Source organism: Phaseolus vulgaris, chromosome 10 (genome assembly GCF_051622355.1).
Source record: "Phaseolus vulgaris cultivar YP4 chromosome 10, ASM5162235v1, whole genome shotgun sequence".
Lineage (NCBI taxonomy): Eukaryota > Viridiplantae > Streptophyta > Magnoliopsida > Fabales > Fabaceae > Phaseolus > Phaseolus vulgaris.
Genome location: NC_143507.1, coordinates 8,915,841 through 8,936,584, shown reverse-complemented (window position 1 = coordinate 8,936,584; position 20,744 = coordinate 8,915,841). Strand labels below are relative to the sequence as shown.

The window sequence follows — 20,744 nt, the reverse complement described above, 5'->3', positions numbered from 1 at the left end:
AAAAATCAAAATAATTTCACATGACATTTTTTTACGAAGAACTCATTATATGAAACTCAAAAAATAGATGTTTGAGAAAACCATCACCTTCTTAGTCGTTATTACGGAGGATGAGTTCAAGTAGAATGACCTTTAAGTTTGGCCTCAACATTTTCTTTCGTTCTAATTTCGTTCATTTATATACACTTTAAAAATTGAATAAGTTTACATAATTGATCTATTGTAAATGCTTAAATTTTGAAATGCATTAATTAAATAATAAATTCTTTAAGTGGACATGACATTTGGGTGTCAGAAACTTCTAATGCACGACTGCATTAAATTTGATTTGATTGACTTGTGCTTTTGTATGTGAGCAGACGCACTTTTGGGTCTGCGGAAAACTTTGTTGGTTTAGGGTCATGAAAATGGTTATTTGTGTTAGTATAAGTGGTCAGCTATGTTGTATACATATGGTAACATGTTACAATGTCATACATTACAACGGTTGGATGTCTTACCCGTTGTAATATTAGTACGGGCTAATATTTTACATCGGTTATGCATAATAACCGATGTAATATGATAAGAACTTCTTAACACATGTTTTAAGTAGAAATGACATTATAGCAGGTATCCAAAACTTGTAAGGCACGACTGCATTAAATTTTAGTGACATGTGCTTTTTTGTTTCTGCCCCCCATTTAATTCGTATTATGTTAAAGTGAAACACTATGTAAGAAGAAAATTAAGTGCTCACTCTACACATTCATTGCGAATGATTCTCAGCCATTGGAAAACCACTTCTGCTCTTTTTCACCAAGAACTTTGACTGCACAATAATTCTCACAGCAAAACTTTGAGTGTGTGGAAAGCGTTTGTGAAGGCAACCAACAACTACATTCATTGAACGTTTGATCACCTTGTTGGTGTATGCATTGAAGAACTATATTTTTTTTTTATAAAGTTTTCGTGTTAGGCATCACTATGCAACTTGACATCTCAGCTAAGCTGACACCTCAAGAAACAACAATCATCTGTCATCACATGAAAAAAAATATTATTAAAAAAAGAAAAAAGAAAGAAAATACAAAAATATGGGGGGACTAGACCAAAACTCATATGTTAACACAAACGATACATAGGTAGATTATACCTATTCATAAAGAATTCTAAGAACAGACTAGCTGGGAGTCTATTATACCAATGAAAAGATTCTCTATGAATAAATCCTAAATTAGCCAACTTATCAGCACACGCATTCCCTTCACGAAAAATATGAGTTACCCTAAACCTGATTGTCCCACAAAAATTAAGACAAGTATTCCATCGATTCTGAAGCATCCACGGAACATTAGTCCTAGCAGTAAACGCAACACAAACCAAGGCAGAATCACATTCAAGCCAGACATTAGTAAGTCTCATGTTTTGAGCTTCCTCCATAGCATGTATAACTCCATAAAACTCAGCAACCAAAGCAGTTTGAACTTCAAGAAACGCTGAAAAAGCACCAATAAATTCTCTCATACTCCCACGAAAAATACCTCCACAAGTAGCAAGACCAGGATACCCCCTAGCAGCCCCATCAGTATTAATTTTGACCCAGCCTGGTGAAGGAAATTCCCATCTAATAGGAAGAGGACGAAGAACTTTACCACTACGAGTCTTAATACCGAAAAACTTAATCACGTTGAAGTCCAACATATCATTCTTCATTGAAGCTTTAGACGAATTTCCCACTAGACAAGTTAAATCTTTAATTATCGAAATAGCCTTAGAAACCCCAATCTTATCCTGAAATCTAGCATAATTCCTCATACGCCATATCATCCATATAGAAAAGGTTATCACCGCAAGCTTAATCAATTTAACCAAAGGACTACCATCACTCTTAATAAAAGAAAGTAGATCATCCTTATTAGAGAAATGAGAAGTAAGAAAAATTTGTCGTACCCAACTCCTAATATGCAATGCGTTAGAACATTCAAAAAATAGATGTTGAATAGATTCCTCTTGCTTTTCACAAAGCGAACACATAGAACATATATGCAAACCCTTATTCTGAATATGTTGATCTGTAGGAAGTCGCCCATGAAATATTTTCCAGAGTACTAGAGTTTTGGAAGGCGGAATAGATGAAGACCAAATGAATTTACCCCAACCACCTGGAACTCCTGGTTCCAAGAAAAAAGTCCTAGCCGATTTAAGAGTGAAACGACCAGACTCATTTAGAATCCAATTAGGAATATCCTGTTCCTCTCTAATCATGATATGATTAAAAAAAAGAGGCATATGCTGTAAAGAGAAGGGAATATTCCAATCACAACCTGTTCAAAATTGAGAGACTGTATCCGGAATGCTAACACCATCAGATAACCCTGCAATATTTGCTAAAGAAGTAGTAGAGCACCATTTATCATTCTAGAAATTAATAAAAGAACCTGTACCAACAGTCCAATAAGTATAGTCAAGTATGGTAGAATAAAATTGCTTAATTCCAGGCCAGAGAGAGGAAGATCTATAAACCGTTCGAAATTCATATTTTGATTTAAGAACCCTGGCTTTCAAGAGTAAAGACCAAGGTTTGTCGCTATAAGCAAAGTTCCAAGCAAGCTTAAGAAGATATGCATTATTTTCATGATGAAAATTAATGATATTCAAGCCTCCATCCTCAAGAGGTGAACAAATACCTTTTTTCATAATATCACCAGTCCAAATAAAATTCTGACACCACTGCTCAACTTGCTTAATAAGTGAAACAAGTCACTTATACATATTAAAACTATAAGCTAGAGATCCAGTAATCACCGTATTGACCAGCTGAATTCGACCCATCATGCTAAGAGATTTACCTTTCCAAGATGCTAGCTTCAATTTAACTTTATCAGCCAAAGGTTGAAGAAACCGACACTTTGGAGCACCAACAAAGATAGGCACTCCTAAATAATGGAAAGGCAAACAACCATGACTACAAGAAAGAATATTTTGAATTTTGGTGACAAATCTTGGAGAATTATCCATGGTGAAGAAACTACTTTTAGAGTTATTAATATATTGACCAGAAAAATCACCATATGTTTTAAGAAAAGAACTCAAATTTTTAAGAGACTTAATATCCCCCCTACAAAAAATAAATATGTCATCAGCATACAAAATATGAGAGGGAGTTAGATAACCGTGCGGAATGGCCATATTTAAAATCTTCTTATCATTCACAAGCTTAGAGAGACCTCTACTAAGAACTTCCTCTGCAAGACAGAAAAGTAAAGGAGACAATGGATCACCTTGTCTTACCCCTCGACTGCAAGGAAAAAAACCCACCAAACTACCACTTATTCTTATAGAAAGCATAGCTGAACGGAGAATTGTACTAATCCAACCGACAAATGAGGGGTGAAAACCAAAGCGTTTTAAAACTAATAATAAGAACTTCCAACTTAGAGTGTCAAAAGCTTTATGAATATCAACTTTCTAAGCCACATTACCTCTTCTAACCTTTTTAGAAAGCAGGTTAATAGCTTCAGAAGCAATACCAATGCAATCCTGATTCTGTCTACCCTGCACAAATCCATATTGATTAGGAGAAATGATTCTAGCAGCCACAAGTGCAAGCCTATCCGCCAGTATCTTGGAAATAATCTTAAACTTGAAATTAGCAACAGCAATTGGCCTGTAATCTTTAATGGAATCAGCACCCTGAACCTTTGGAATAAGAGATACCACATTACTGTTCATTCCAGGGAGAACCCAGTTTTGTTTAAAAAACTGTTGAACAACATTGCAAACATCTGTCCCAATAATTTCCCAGCAAGAATGATAGAAAACACCACCAAAACCATCAGGACCAGGAGCACTATTATCGTTAAGATTAAAAACAACATTTTTAATTTCAGAGAAATCTGGACACTTAATCAACATCATATTCTCCTCAGAGGAAACCATCGCAGGAATATAAGTACCAATAAAATCTTCCATATTATCAGTATCCAGAACATTAGAAATAGACTCAGCATAAAGATTTTTATAAAAGTCCAAAATATGATCCTCAATGATTTTAGGATCCTCCGTAACCTCATTATCAATCCGTAGACGATGAATCCCACTAGAATTATATCTCCTTTTGACCACCGCATGGAAAAAAGCAGTATTTCGATCTCCATCCTTGAACCATAACATCCTAGCCCCTTCTTTCCAAAACAAATATTGACAGTGAAGAGCATGATCAAGCTCCTCCTTAGCAATCTTTTCTTGACAGAGAAGTCCATCACTATCAGACAAACTAGCAGTCTCTAAGCTTTTTTGAATACCAAGAAGGATGCCCTGCTTAAGAAGAACTCCATTATGAACATTACCAAAAGAATTTTTATTCCAGTCACGGAGCTCAAGCTTCAACCTTTTTAACTTATGTTGCAAGATAAACATAGGACAACCAACAACCTGATTAGCCCAAGAATCAAGAATAGGCTTTAGACACGAAGTGTCCTAAAGCCACATCGAAAATAAACGAAAATTGCTAACCTTCCGCAAAGAATTACTAGCAAGACTAGCAAGAATAGGGGAATGATCAGAACAATTTTTAACAAGAACCTGATAAGAACAAGATTCCCATTCATCCAGACACACTCCATTACATAAAGCCCTATCCAGTCTTCTGTGAATTCTATGCAACCCTCTCCTTCCGTTACACCAAGTATAACAAGATCCAGTAAAAGGCATACAAGAAAGATCATTAGTATTAATCCAGTCCAGGAATTCATTACAAGAAACCTGATTAGGAGCCACCCCCCCTTTACAGTCATCCGCCGAGAGCACAACATTAAAATCTCCCAGAATACACCAAGGCCATGTGAAGAAACTAAGATCCCTCCATAAAAATCGTCTAGACAAGTATGTGTTAGCACCATAAACACCTGCAAAGCTAAAACTTTTATCCTGCAGACGACAAGTTACAAAGATAAATTGATCATTAACCAAGAAATTTTGGACAAGATTAGGAACCGACAAACACCAAAGCTTAGCAACTTTATTAACAATAGGAAACGTAGCCACCAAATGCATATTAACAGATTTGAAAAGGACGTCGAAAGCATTAGTGTACGACATCATGGGTTCAGCAAGAAAAACCAGGAGAGGTTTATGTAGGTTAAGTAAACTAAGCAACATCTCCACAGTTTTGTGGTTCCCCAATCCTCTGACATTCCAAAAAAATGAAGAGACCTTCATTGCGACGTTGTAGAGAGAACTGCCTTAGCAGTTTTCCTGGATTTACCAGTCCCCTTAGGTGGTCTCCCTGGTTTTCTTTTAGTGCAAACTGTTTCCTCCCCATTATCACTGTCATCCTCCTCCATGTCATTAGAGTCAGTCCAAAATTTTGAAACAACCTGATTTTCAATATGATCAGAATTAATTCCAATAATGGTAGGCGGAATAGTTGACGCTCCAATATGAGAATCAACTCCCACATCTGTAGTTTCCAAACCATCAAGAGAAGAAAAGTGATTTTGAAGGACCAACGATATTGCTTTAACATCCCCAAGATATTTAGCCTTTCGAGGGGAGGGATGAGGCGACTGAGATGGTACAGTCACAATAGCAGAGACCTCCACATTAGGAACTGGTGCATTAGTATCCGCATGTGATTTAACCCTTCGAGGAGAGGTAGTACGCAACGGAGATGGTACAATCACAGGAACAGATACCTCCACATGATGATCATCAATAAAAGTTGTTGAATTTGACTCTGAGTCCTTAGCTTGCATAACAGCAAGTGAATCCAAAGTGGGAGTGGATAACCCCTGCTTGGGTGAGGACCTATCATGATCTGAAGCATCCTCAAGAGGAGGCATATCTGCAAAAACATCCTCCCCTCCACCTGTTTCATCAACTTTCTACTTATCAATGAGGCCTTCCACGAGTTTTGTCTCTGGATCTTTTTTCCTATATTCTTTACGTTGTTTAGGAATCACGATCCTCCCTTGGTCCCGTTCATCAGAAAATGCCTTCTGAGAAGGTTTATGTTGAGGCCCAAGAACACGACCCTGGTCATGGATCGCCCGACACTGAGCAAGCTCGTGCCCAATCATCTTACAATGAGAGCAAAAAGGAGGGAGCCATTCATATTCCACACCAGCTACAAAAGCAAAGTCTGGACGTTCAACCAAAAGTTGATCGGAGAGAGGGGACAGAAGATCAATATCCACCAACACTCTAGCAAACATACCCCTATTCTTTCTCATAGTATGCTCATCCAAAGACAAATGAGTACCAAGGCCTCTAACGATGGAATATATTGTATTTGGTTTCCAATACTCCAAAGGCAAATGGTAGATTCTAACCCATGTCTGAGTTTTGGTATTCTTCATGGTAGCTGGGACAAAGTCTTTTGTCCAGGCAAACAATCTCAATAAACCAGGAGATAACTTGAGGGAACCCATTCCGAGGGCCCATCTCATGTCTTCTATAGAAGCGAACTCAAACTCATAGAAACCCTTTCCAAGAGGAATTGCTTTCCATGGTCCAAGAGCTTTCCACACCGGCTGCAACTTTTTAGTTAAATCCAGGTGTGTGAGAGGTTTATCCCCCTTAGATAGAATAACCCGACCATGGAGATAGGTTTTGCAATCCTCAAGACCAGCCAAGTAATCTGCCTCATCAATCTGGACAGCAATCATGTCACCCTTAATACAAGGGGTAGGTAGTTGGAACAAGGGAATGTCACATGTATTTCCCAAAGCCTGAGCACAAGTCTTCCTTTGACCGGACATGGAATATACTTTATTATCAGGACAGACTTTTCGATCGATCAAACAAGTCCATGGAATGAGGAAACCCGCAGAGCCCTCCGCCATTTTAAAAGGCTAACAAGTCCGAACCTGTAGTAGGAAACCCTAAAACCCCCAAATCTTCAATTTAGGGTTTCAGTTTCGTTAATTTACGTAACCTGGACCTGCTGCTATTAGGGTTCGTCGCCGTCTTTCTCGCAGCTGGACGACGACCACTGGTTTCACGGCCAGCTTCCCAGTGGTGGAGGCGTCGTTGGAGGCTGCGACTGCTGGCCTGGCGTTGGAGGAACTAGGCGTCGCAGAGAGTTGCGACGGCGGCGCTGGCCAAACGCTAAACTAGGGATGCTTCGTTGCGTCTTCTCTGTGCGGAGGTGGTGCGTCTTCTCTGAACGAGTGTGGCGGGGGCGATCGAGCAGAGCAGGTCGCTCGGTGGTAGCGATTGGACAGAGGACATTTAATATTTACATCAGTTATATGGAAAACACAACTGTAATATGTCATATGATTAAAAACTACAATATATTACACTGTTTGTGACTACCAACCGATGTAAGCGTATAAGTTAAAACTACAAATACTACATTGGTTGGTAGTGACACCCGATGTAGAACTATGGTTGAAAAAAACTACAAATACTACATCGGTTGTCACTACCACCCGATGTAGAACTATGGCCGAAAAAAACTACAATACTACATTGGTTGTCACAACCACCCGATGTAGAACTATGGTCGAAAAAAACTACAAATATTACATCGGTTGAAACTACCAACCGATGTAAAGCACTCGTCGTTGGAAACTTGCCAGATCACTTAACGCAATCTCACTTTGCCATGTCACGCAATGCTATATCACTCGGCCACGTCTATGCCACCTCTGCGGCGTCAAATGTGTGTCATGTGCAGAGGGTGTCAACATATCGAGACTCTTTGTTATATGTGTTTGGGGTCAAGGTATCATATTCTTTAGCTAAATCTTAATTTAACATCTTCTGTTGTTTTTTTCAGACATTTTTATTTTAAATCTTCCTTTAAAACAAAAATAAACCATTTGTCCTTTTTTTTCTGTTTTTAAACATTTTATCCTACACCCATTTAGTCATTTGATTAATGAATGAAACCATTGGTGACAGAAATTAAGAAAGTTTCGATGTGTTTTTTTATCCTTTTTTATCTTGTTTAATTGATCCTGTCAACAATTATTTTAATAGTAACTTTCAGACTACTTATTCTAGAAACCTTCCAGTAGAAATTCTATAGAATATATATATAGAAATACTTAATCTAAAGAATATATTATGCTTTTCGGACTGTTTTATTAGAATGTTTTCAAAATTTATAATCCGAAAATATATTTTAAATGGGATAATTGAAAAAAGTGTTCAGGAATAACCAATCATGAACACTGTATAAACATAAATCTTTTTTCTTTTTAGACAATAATCATGAGATGCAGGAAATAAAAACCTTTTTCTTCTTCATCTCAACCTTGATGGATCTCTTATCAAAACACATTGGTTCAAGTTTAACTTATTTACGGGTATTTCTTCTTCCACCTCCATACATTTTTTCTAAATTTCAATAAATAAATAAATAAAATATATTTTCAAATTATACAATAAAAAAATAATTATCTTTGGCTTCAACAATAAAAAACGAATTATCTTTGATTTTGGAATTATACAATCCAAATAATTTCCACCAACTTAACTATCTTCTTCGACTATAGTCATCCTTAAAGAAAACCACAGTCAACATTGAACTCACAGTATCTTTTAAGGAAAATATCTGTACATTGCAGGCGAACCAATAGTGATATCAAAGGAACAAAAAGATACAAGTAACAAAAATTTAACATTTCAAGCATTAAGAAAAACATTGAGCCTGACTCACTATTGTTAGCGTCTGTTTGGTTGTTACAAATGTTGAGTTATAAATGAAGTATAATCTAAAAATCAAGTGTCCCAACTTTAGTTGACCCAGAACAACCGCCAGATGTGCCATATGAACTTCCACTTGATCCGTCAACTGGGGCTTGATTTAGACATTCTAAGACCAAAAACCTCCGTTTGTGCAATTTTATTGAGAACGTTGTAGCCTCCAGAATCACTGGAACCTGCACCATGAAAATCATACAATTGGCAAAGGCAGAAGTGTCCGAATGAAAGAAAATAGTAGCTTCAACAAAGATAAATAAAAATGTATGAATATAACCTGTGTATTTAACCGTGCAGCTTTGTGTACGTTTAAAAGCCCAATCATATCCTGGTAACCAGTGAGGAGTTTTGCCAGTTCCTTGTCCTCATCTGAAACAAATATAGTTTTGTACTGAAGCTTGAGATAATTCATAAATAAACACATGAAATATAAGACCGGAGAGTTGTCTATGAACCTGGAATGGCTCTGACAGAAAGTAAGGTATCTGCCATATGCTGCAATCTTAGTGAACAAGATGGAGAAAGAAGTGAAGGTGGAAAGGTTACAACAACAACAGCGTTTGAAGACTGGGTCATGCTCTTTAGGGACCTAATAAAGGAAAGCATATGCCACTCCTACAAAAGAAATATTAACACATTTCGTATTAGAAAAATATTAAACCTTTATACAATGAAGAACGGTATCAATGTCTGAGACTCAACTAGGATCGCAAGACAAATCTGCAAGCAGGTAAACTATTTCCTAATTCATGTAGAGGAAGCGTATATGTCAATCATAAAAAAAAATGGACAGCCCAAAGACAAAGGAGAAACTTATTTCAAAATACTATAACAAAAGGAAATATATTAACTCACCTCATTTGAATACTTGCATTGTGGAGAACAGAATGATTGAATTGCAATACGACCAGCAGAGGAAATGTTGCCTTCATTTCTGTTGATGACATCCATAATGTTTGTAAATGAAAAAGTGGGCAGAAACAAGAATACCTTAAGAAAAAATTTTAAAGAAATCATCAACATAGTCTTTATCACAACCTAATCGATGCAAAACAAGAAATTCAGAGGGATTTAAGAAATTCCCTAAAGAAATAGTCAAACTCTAATTGCCTTGAATAAAGCGCCAAAGTATCTAATGTGAGGGTCCAGGAGCAACAGCAAATATAGTTCAAAATTAACAATACTGCAATCTTCATCATCCCTTTTACTCCAGCATTCAAAAGAATGGGATGGTGATAAAAAAATATTTTCCAAAGTCAATTATCACAATTGCATGCATTTGCAAAACTTGCAAATACTTCTTGCTTCCTAGATAGATACATAGTCCCTATATTGTATTTATTTATGATCACAAAATGCCCATCAAAATAAATAAAAATAAGAATAACTAACAGCTACCTACGTAAGACCATCAACCATAACAATGAACTGCCAACTATAGCAAAAAAGTACTAAAAATAGAGAAAATTTATTTAAATCCTAAATTGCATACAACAATTGAAGCCCTTACCCACTGGGTGGAAACAGCTACCTTGGTCAAGTGACACTATTGTATTCTATCAAATCTTAAATTGCATATGCTAAAAAATATCTATCAAAAGATTTAATAAAGTTTTGTTTAGAAAGAGCGTCATTATACACTTATGATCAAATCCAAACAGTAAACTGTGTCCAATTTAATCTCATTTTATTTTATTCTATTCAGAAAAACTTGACTCAACCAGGTACGGCAATATGAATAAACAGTTCAATACTGTCAAGAATCTTAGGTGGAGGAATCATCTTATATCTCTAAGAATACATTTCTAATGCAGCGGGTACAGATCACTTCACCTTGAGAGTTTAGCCAGAAATCCAGCACATTGGTCTTGAAGAGAACTAAGGTTCGGAGAATCTTTGATGCTAACACAATCTACATTGTTGCCACTAAACAAATGCCGATCCAGGGGCTTCCTCAAATCAAAATCGTTACAGTAATCCTGCTGACCACCTACAATGTAAGTAAGCTTCAGCTCAGTAATTTACATTAAATTATTGGCATATTCAATAATTTGCAAATTGCTCTCTTCCCATGGGACACTGTAAAAATTGATCACAAATGCCTATTAATTATTGAAAGGACTAGTGACAAAACAAGTCATGGAGAATGGTATCGCTTCGGTACCATGTTGAGAAGAGAAAAACCAAGAAGGAATAAAACAATGAATTTTGTATGATGTGTACACATATGTATTCTAATTTAAAATGAAGAAAACATACAATAGTAAACAAAATCAATATCAAACAATGGAAAATATTTGATAAGATATTCCCGTATCAAATCTCCTGATTTAAAGTAATCAATTCATATTTCTAACACTCCCCCTCAACCTGGAACACATGTATAATATGAAACAATCTGGTTATAAACGTCAGTAAGTAACACAAGAACCTTAAGAGAATCATGTCAGTCAATTGGTTGTTGGAGTTAATAAAGTAAATAATAACAAATGATTTCTTTAACACACAGAGCAAAATGATTCGAGCGCATGGTAGTTACCAGAAAGCAAAAAAAAAAAAAGCACAGGGACACGGAGGCTGCTGGAAAGGAAAATTGGTCAGAAGGCATGATGATTGTTGAAAAGCAAAAAATGGTCATCACAAAGCTAGGTAATGTCCGAGAGATGGTGGTTTCCAGCCAGAAAAACATGATGATGAACAGTAACACCAACAGTGTATAGTAAAAAAAACACAATTTCTAAAAACCAGAAACCAAAAATGTAGACAGTTTCTAAAAGAATTACACCTATGAGCAGTGGGCGCAAAGGGGAAACTCAGATTAGGGTTCCTTTCTTGTTAGGCTCTTATACCATGTTGAAATGATTAATAACAAACAATATCTTTAACACTCCCCTTCATGTTGGAGCATGAGTCAAGCTTGCTACAAAAGTCAGGCAAAAACTTCTTCGATAGTGCAATGGCTACCGGAGAGCAAAAATTATCAGAAGGCACAGTGGTTACCGGAGGAGAGGGAAAAAAAATTACACAAAGGACATGGAGGTTGCTAGGAAGCAAAATTGGTCAAAGGGCATAGTGACTGTTGAAAAGCAAAAGGTGAATCACTACACACCTAGGAAATGTTAGTAGTGGCAATCGCCAGCCAGAAAAATATCACCAAAAAACACCAATAGTGAAAAATAACACTGAAGATGAATAGTCTAAAAAAATACTTACCCAGTTTCTTAAAAAATAGAAACCAGAAATATACACAGCTTCTAAAAAAATTTACACCTATGAGCAGTGGGGCCACAGGGAAAACTAAGATTAGGGTTCCCATCTTGTTAGTCTCTGATACCATGATGAAAGGATTAATAACAAAATAGACCGTGGAGGATGGTGCCACTGTGGTACCATGCTGAGAATAGAGAAACATATAGGAATATAATAAATTTTGTGTGTTCTGTACACATAAGTATTCTTATTTATAATAAAGAAGAGCTACAATAATAAGGAACAAAATCAATATCTAATAATGAAAAATATTTCATAAGATATTTCTCTATCAAATCATATAATATATCCCTATTTAAAGTAATCAAATCATGTCTCTAATACAATCAAATCATATCTCTAACATTTACTTTAATTTTAGTGCCTTTGAGAGAAAAAAAAGATTATGGTGTTGAAAATATACAAAATGTCTTATCACATTTCATATTATTCTTAAGGATTAGCTTCCCTAAATCCTTATTATCTATTAGAGAATCGTTTATTATATTTTTTTCATCATGATTTGTTTTCCTAATTAGTTAGGGCTACAGTTAATCTAAAGAAGGGATAGCACTCCAGGTTTTATTGAAACGACAAATACTACTACATTAGAATGCATTTCATTACATAATAAAATATCATACAAAGTCTCTCTTCTCTCCCTCAACACCTACGACCATGTAATTTCAACAAACAACTTAATTAAAATAACTACAATGCAACTTCAAGTATACACAATGGTCTGTATTGATATGAGATAGGCATTTATTGCATACTTACCAAAAGAGAGAAAAAATTAATACCAGAGATGAAGTAATAGTAAAACAGTAATAATTGGGAGAAGGTTATATACTAACTTACCATTATTAGAGTTGAGATTTAGCTGAGGCTCACCAAAGTACTTCTTGTATTGCCAAGCAATTCTTATATCCTTCTCCTGTAATTATAAGAAAAATAAATAAACCAAATTATCATAAAAAAAAGTCATTACATCACAAAGAGAAAAGGATGAACAAAAGTACATGGCTAAGATCTGAAGATTTATCCCCTTTGGGTGATGCCGGACTAGGCAAAGTACCAAGAAATCTTTTAGGATCTCTGGATGCACTAGCATACAAAAGTGGTTGCTTTTGTACAAGTCCTTGAGACATAAAATTTCTCAATAAAAGCATATGATGAGGTGCTTCTTCATCTTCCATAACCATGACAAGGCTACCCAATGGAAAACCACCACCTAAAATCTCTATTCAAAAGGGAAAAAAAGCAAGCAAGAGAATCATCTATGAAAAGACACTCCACATGAATCAAATAAAACAATATAACTAACTCATTTACCAAACAGCCAGTTAAAAGGAAGTCAAAGAGATAATTACTGTCAAGATCAGGAATCCCAGATGAAATGAGCATTGTCCCATTAGGGCCATGCTTAAGTCCAGGATTCTGAGATGTCACAGTTGACACATTGCGGGAGAAGCTACTAACTCGAGCCCTGGTTGTGGTCATTCTGCATCAAAACTTTATAATATGCCACTCAGAGACCTGAGGAAGCAAGAGTACATGTTTACGTGAGTCCACTGAATAGGCTGCAACTCATGTCAAAAGGACGTTTCGAAGACCACATGACCAAATTGCAAACATCATAAAAAATGCGATTTATAAATGCAACAAAACAATAAACAAGTACACTAACCAAAAAACAAGTGAAATTAATATGAAGGCTCAAACTCGCAATTAAAGATTAAATGCAGAAGTGAGCTTCCTTCGAATTTCAATTTCGATCAAAACCAAAAAGTGAATCTAAACCACGCCATACAAAATTGAAGCCTTCCAATTGCAATCACGAAAAGGGACAAAACTCAATAGTGCTTTCGTCCAAGCAAGATTAGGGAAATTAAACCCACGGGATGCCTTTCTTACAACTTTTTTAAAAACTACAGACCAAAAGAAAAAAAAAACTAGTAATATTTAAAAGGGAACAAAAAACACATTTTTAACCCCGAATACAACATATAATCAATAGCAGTAAAAAAAAGTAAAAAGGCCCTCACAAACCATATAACAAACAGCTTACAGATACACTAAGTAATTAGAAGCAATAGCAGTAGTATCCACATTTTACAACACGAAAGAAATTAGAGGAAGCAATTCCATGTAAGTTCAAATGAACGGACATATCCAAAAACTTCCAAGTCAGACAAAACTTCAGACACAAAAAAAATTACAAAACTACGAGTGAAGCTTTGTGCAAGCATATTATCAAACACGTGGCGTGCAAGCAACCTAAACTTCGGTTTTCCCTACACGTAGCACACCAATCTAAATTTCTCAATTCAGAAATACACACATAGAAATATGAAGCAGTTGAAGAACCCAATACAATGATGAAACGTGAAAGATGGAGGAGAGAGGGTCACCTTAAAAAGCAGTGAGTTCGGAGTTTTTGTGCAAAGCGAAGGAATTTATGGCACCGTTGGGTCTCACTCACACAATCACTACACTTCTTATATGCAAGAATGACCCAATAATTCCATTTCATCATATTTACAAAAGGGTTGATTAAGCTTTTAATATCTAAATTTTAGGTTAACTCAATTTTGATCTTCAAATTGAAAATAAATCATTTAAATTCTTTAAATTTGAAGAAATATAAGTTTTTAATACATAAACACTAAAAACATATTTTTATTAAATTTTTTTAGGAACTAAAATGAAATCTTTCACTATTAGAAATCAATGAATTTTTTTTAAGTAATTCATAAACATTAGTTAAATATATCAATTTAAAATTAAATTGATATTCAATGTTTAATAATCTTTTATATAATTTTATTAGTTTAAGGTTTTCTTAGAGCAAAGAGTAATACCTAATAGTCAAAATGATAATTAATTATGTAAATAAAATAATTAATACAAAGTGTTAAAGTAATTAATATAAGGCAAATCCAAATAACACACTTTTCATTATGCTTAGACAAACATTAAAAAAATGAAAATCCTTATACTCAGACAAATTAAAACAATTGAATTGTCTCAATGCCCATGGTAGCTGCTTACTCATGCTATTAATTTTTTAATATTATGAAAAGGGTTTATTTAAATTTAAAGTATTTGATGATAAATTTTATTCCACTATTTCTAGTTAACTTATTAATAAAATTACTTAATAGTGTAATTCAATTTACAACACACATTAATTTGTTGAAGATTTGTATTTGATTTTGAAGAGGCAGAAGATTTAAAGTGTGATTAAGATCCACTCCAACTAATACTTCTTTCATTTACCAATGGTTGAATTACATCACAAGGTGAGGCAGTCGAATCTCCACCCGATTGGAAGATCGGACCTCACACATGCAGATACTGTGATTGAATCTAATGATTAAGGAACCAACAACTATTTTCTATATGGTACAATTAACCTCATTAAAGATATGAAATCATATTTTAACATTAAGATTAGCTTTGGTCTATCCTAATACAGATCTAGAATCGGTGACTCATTAGAATCTTACAAGTATGCACTACATCTAATGCAAAGGTTCGCATCATTGTACAATATTTATTATTTTCACCTACCCTATACCGAATTCTAATTTAGACATCAGTGTATCTTTTACAGGTACATTTTCTTCTCCCGTTGTCCAAGATCGAATGTAGTGCTATAGAGGAAGACAAGTGCAGTTACACACACTAAAAGTACCCCTTCCGACTCATACAAGAACACATTCTATTTAAGTTTTTTTTATTCTAGCATTATACCATGGAAATCATTTGTTAATTTTGTTTTGGTGAAGAAGTTGTAATATTGGTTAATGTTGGGTATTTTAGAAAAAATTATTTATATATAACACAATCTCTAATCTAAAACATAAAAGTATTGTATTCATAGATTTTCAATATATTGTTGCACTTTGTTACTTGCACTCAATCGATGTGAAACTAAAATTTACATTTTGATTCCTACCATTGATTTGTATTTGATTTTGAAGAGGCAGAAGATTTAAAGTGTGATTAAGATCCACTCCAACTAATACTTCTTTCATTTACCAATGGTTGACTTACATCACAAGGTGAGGTGGTCGAATCTCCATCCGATTGGAAGATCGGACCTCACACATGCAGATACTATGATTGAATCTAATGATTAAGGAACCAACAACTATTTTCTATATGGTACAATTAACCTCATTAAAGGTATGAAATCATATTTTAACATTAAGATTAGCTTTGGTCTATCCTAATACAGGTCTAGAATCGATGACTCATTAGAATCTTACAAGTATGCACTACATCTAATGCAAAGGTTCGCATCATTGTACAATATTTATTATTTTCACCTACCCTATACCGAATTCTAATTTAAACATCAATGTATCTTTTACAGGTACATTTTCTTCTCCCGTTGTCCAAGATCGAATGTTGTGCTATAGAGGAAGACAGGTGCAGTTACACACACTAAAAGTACCCCTTCCGACTCATACAAGAACACATTCTATTTAAGTTTTTTTTATTCTAGCATTATACCATGGAAATCATTTGTTAATTTTGTTTTGGTGAAGAAGTTGTAATATTGGTTAATGTTGGGTATTTTAGAAAAATTATTTATATATAACACAATCTCTAATCTAAAACATAAAAGTATTGTATTCATAGATTTTCTATATATTGTTGCACTTTGTTATTTGCACTCAATCGATGTGAAACTAAAATTTACATTTTGATTCCTACCATTGAATATCTAAGTATACAGTCTCCTTTTTGTAAACTTTTTCTTACCAATAATCACAACAAGAACAATATCCTTCTTGAAAGTGATGAAAACGATTTCGGTCCCTCACTATGATCTCCCTCCCATAAATCTTGGAAAGCAACTTGGTTGCATTGTGGCAATCATCACAAATTCTAAGATTCTTCACAATTCTAATTGGAACACCAGGAGCAGTGCTAATCAGTCCATATGCCATTGCTAGTTTTTCACTGTGATAGTTAAGTGCAGTTTCTTTCTCCTCATTGTCCATGTTCATCAGAACACAAGATACATCTGGGGTGTATCCAACATCTTCCAGTTTTTCTCTCATCTCACCAATCATTTCATAAATTTTTTCAGCATCTGGGTGATCCCTATCTCCCATTATGAATTCATGAAGTGATCCATTCACTTCAATGGAACTTACACCTGCTACTTTAACAATTCCCTCATCCTTCATACCTCTCCTTATATGTGCAACATCACCCCATCTACTTTCTGAAGCATATATGTTTGACATTAGAACATTATACCCACTTTTATGGTGTTCCAATGACAAAAATTGTTCTGCTATCCATTCTCCTAGTTTGAGATTTTTGTGAAGCTTGCATGCAGAAAGAAGAGATCCAAACACAACCATGTTTGGCTTCATAGGCATGTTTTCAATTAGTTTCTTTGCTTCATCAAGCATTCCTGCTCTACCAAGAAGATCCACCATACAACCATAGTGCTCAACTTTAGGGACAACCCCAAATTCATGAACCATTTTGTGAAACAACCTCCTCCCTTCATGCAACAATCCTGAGTGGCTACAAGCATAAAGAGCTCCAATGAATGTAATGTCATTAGGGACAACCATTAGTGCTTCCATTTTTTCAAAGAGTTTCAATGCGGCCTCACCATGACCGTGCATTGCAAAACCAGATATCATGGCATTCCACATTAAAATGTCTCGGTCCATCACTGCATCAAATAATCTATGAGCTGCATCTATGTCTCCACATTTGGCATACATGTTCACCAAAGATGTTTTAAGAATCATGTCTTCTTTAATTCCTTGCTTGTCTATGTAAGAATGGATCCACTTCCCCATTTCAAGTGATCCAGCTTTTGCACATATCCTAAGGAGACTAACCATGGTTATCTCATTTGGCCTTATTCCACAACTTGTCATCTGAATAAAGATATCAAAGGCTTCATTTATACAATTGTTTTGTGCATAAGCTGAAATCATGGCACTCCACATCATAAAATCTTTGCCCTTGAAGCTGCTAAATACAGATCTTGCAATTCTAGCATCACCACATTTGCCATACATGTCAATAAAAGCAGTGGCTAGAACCAAAGACATTGTAAATCCACTTCTTAATGTGAAAGCATGCAACCACTTTCCTAGTTCTAGAGCTCCTACTGTGCCACATTCTTTTACCAAACTAAGGATTGAAATATCATTTGGAAACATACCCTCATCAAGCATTTTGACAAAGAGTCTTACACCTTCATTCAAATTATTGCAATGAATGTAGCCTGCAATCATAGTAGTCCATGAAATGATACTAGCCTCAGACAAGCCATCAAAAAGCCTTATTGCATAAGCTAAATTTCCACATTTAACATACATATCAATCAAACTAGTACTTAGAGAAACTCCTGATTTTCCATACTTCACATTCCTTATTACATAACCATGCATGGCTTTCCCCGTTTTCAAATCAGCAAGTTTTGCTAAGACATGTGTGATGCTTATCATTGCAATTTCACTAGGCCTCACTCCCATAACAAGCATATCTCTAAAAAGGTTCAATGCTTCATTAAATAAGCCACTCCTATCATAGCTCCTAATCATAGTACTCCAAGAAACAATATCTTTGTTTTCAATCTTATCAAATAACAGTCGTGCCGATGCCAAGCTTCCAGCCTCACTGTACATCATGATCAAAGCATTACACACAAAAACATCCCCATGAAATCCATTTTTCACCACAAAACCATGCAACTCTTGTCCTAGCAAGATTGAAGGGATAAGAGAGCAGGCTTTGAGAACCGAGGGTATGATAAAATTGTCAACTTCAGTGTCTGTTCTACGCATGTAGGCATACATTTTTGCCGCATCTGCAGGGCAGTTGTTTTTTATGTAAGATGTAATTAGAAAGCTTTGAATTGCTGCATTGCTAGAATAATATTCAAGTGCTGCAAAAGGAAGTCTAAAACTCCATTTGAAACTGGTTTTGATGAAGTGACCTTGGAGTTGTTGTGTTTCTTTGAGGTTGATGTGCTGTTTGATGGAAGACACATTTGGTTTTGGCTTGAGTTTGGTGACTTTCATTCCAACTATCGGATGAGAGATGAGACCTGTCTGTTTGGCCGCCTCATGAAGGTCTGTCCCCATGTCTAATTTGCATATACCAGAACAAGCAGAGAGTGCAGTGGCAATGGTGATTTCATTTGGCATGACACCTTCTGCTTCCATAATTTTATATGTCTCAAGTGCTTTCTGAGGCATCAAACAATTCTCGTAACCTGATATCATTGCAGTCCATGACACCACATCTCTATATTCTGTTCGAGAGAAAACTGTTTCAGCTTCCTGAATATGTCCAACAGATGAGTACATCTGAATTAAGGAATTTTGAACTGAAGGGTCTCTCCCGAACCCCATTCTAAGAACATAACCATGAATCTCCCTCCCCAATCTCTCATCACCCAGAAGCTCACATGCAGTAATCACACTGATCATGGTCATCAAATCTGGATCAACAGGATATTCAATCATCATCACGAACAGTCTCAATCCCTGCAAACACTCCCCATTTTCAAAATACCCTGAAATCATGGCATTCCACGAAATCCTATCTCTATTAGACATTTTTTCGAACACCAACCTAGCAGTACTGACATCCCCACATTTCACATACATAGTTATCAATGCATTAAGCACATCCACATCTGACTCAAACCCGTTTCTTACAACATGCACATGAATCTCTCTACCCCTCATCAAGTTAGGCATGCCACCACAAGTCCTCAAAACGCAAGGGAAAGTGTAAACATCAGGCCTCTCACCAACCCACAACATTCTATGATAGAGGTCAAGAGCCTCATCAAAGAAGCCAGCTTTAGCATACCCACCAATCAAAACATTCCAAGAGAACAAATTCCTTTTCTCCATTCTCCCAAAAACATACCAAGCATCCACCAAGTTCCCAAACCTCACAAACATACTCAAAAGCGCATTCCCCAGTTGAAGGCTCAAAAGGGTCCTGGACATGGAAACATAGGAATAAACACGAGACCCTTCCTTCCTTGCTCCCTTCCACTCACATAGTCGTACCAAGGCAACGTAAGTATCATCTTCAACGAGAATTCGAAGCTGGTGCATGGAGTCTAAGTAGCTCATGCAACGGTCCAAGTTCCCAAGAAGGCACAGTTGGGAAATATCAGAGTTTGCGTCGTGGCTGTGGTGGTTGCTGAGGGAGGTAGTGGCAGCGGCAGAACTTGAAACAGAAACATGTTTAACTTTTCTAAGAGGGGGATGAAGGGTGTGCAGGTTGTGCGTAAAAGTGAAAGCTTTGAGGTTGCAATTGGTGGAAGTAGGAGAAGGAAGAAGGGGATTATCCCTTTGAGCATGAAGTTGGGAGGATTTAGCAAACGCCGCCATTTGGGAGTTACAGAACATGAATGAGAGTTTATGGTTAAAACCAAACTCAACGCAACACGACAATGTCAAATTCTGCTGTGTGGTGTTGCAGTATTACCATCAACCATTGCCATTGTCATTACCATTGCCAACGATAAGCACCATCTTATCCATAACATTTTCGGCTAAGAATAAACATTCTTTCAGACCGCAATCTTAACTGCTCTCTTTATAATAATGTTTTAAATTAAAAATTAAAATAAATATAATTATAATATTAATTTATTAGATTGTTACCAGAATATTTGTATTGTGTTTTTTTTTTTCGTATAGAAGAAATTTTATTCCTTAATTTAACAACTTTTTTTTTTCATAAATTTTTATTTTTAATCTTCCTTTAAAAGAACAAAAATA

General features: G+C 35.7%; 3 protein-coding genes across 7 annotated transcripts; all 3 read right to left on the bottom strand.

The window, feature by feature from the left end:
- Positions 1-5,867: 5,867 nt before the first annotated feature.
- On the bottom strand, positions 5,868-6,827 carry LOC137813460 (uncharacterized). Its single transcript, XM_068615726.1, has one exon. The coding sequence runs from the start codon at positions 6,825-6,827 to the stop codon at positions 5,868-5,870; it is 960 nt and encodes a 319-aa protein (XP_068471827.1).
- Positions 6,828-8,478: 1,651 nt separating this feature from the next.
- On the bottom strand, positions 8,479-14,485 carry LOC137818892 (elongator complex protein 4). Of its 5 annotated transcripts, none has more exons than XM_068622535.2 (9): positions 14,361-14,485; positions 13,320-13,485; positions 12,969-13,189; positions 12,808-12,883; positions 10,531-10,687; positions 9,553-9,631; positions 9,153-9,312; positions 8,975-9,066; positions 8,479-8,876 (listed from the first exon to the last, which is right to left on the bottom strand). In XM_068622535.2, exons 2-9 carry the CDS (start codon positions 13,447-13,449, stop codon positions 8,709-8,711), a joined length of 1,083 nt encoding a protein of 360 aa, XP_068478636.1. In that variant the 5' UTR covers positions 13,450-13,485; positions 14,361-14,485; the 3' UTR covers positions 8,479-8,708. The 5 variants fall into 5 exon arrangements, with proteins under 5 accessions (XP_068478636.1, XP_068478639.1, XP_068478637.1 ...); XM_068622538.2 differs by lacking the exon at positions 14,361-14,485 and adding an exon at positions 14,291-14,331; XM_068622536.2 differs by lacking the exon at positions 14,361-14,485 and adding an exon at positions 14,018-14,150.
- A 2,082-nt stretch (positions 14,486-16,567) lies between these two features.
- LOC137819388 (pentatricopeptide repeat-containing protein At1g15510, chloroplastic) lies at positions 16,568-20,529 on the bottom strand. Its single transcript, XM_068623222.2, has one exon. It carries the CDS (start codon positions 20,367-20,369, stop codon positions 16,719-16,721), a length of 3,651 nt encoding a protein of 1,216 aa, XP_068479323.1. The 5' UTR covers positions 20,370-20,529; the 3' UTR covers positions 16,568-16,718.
- Positions 20,530-20,744: the final 215 nt, after the last annotated feature.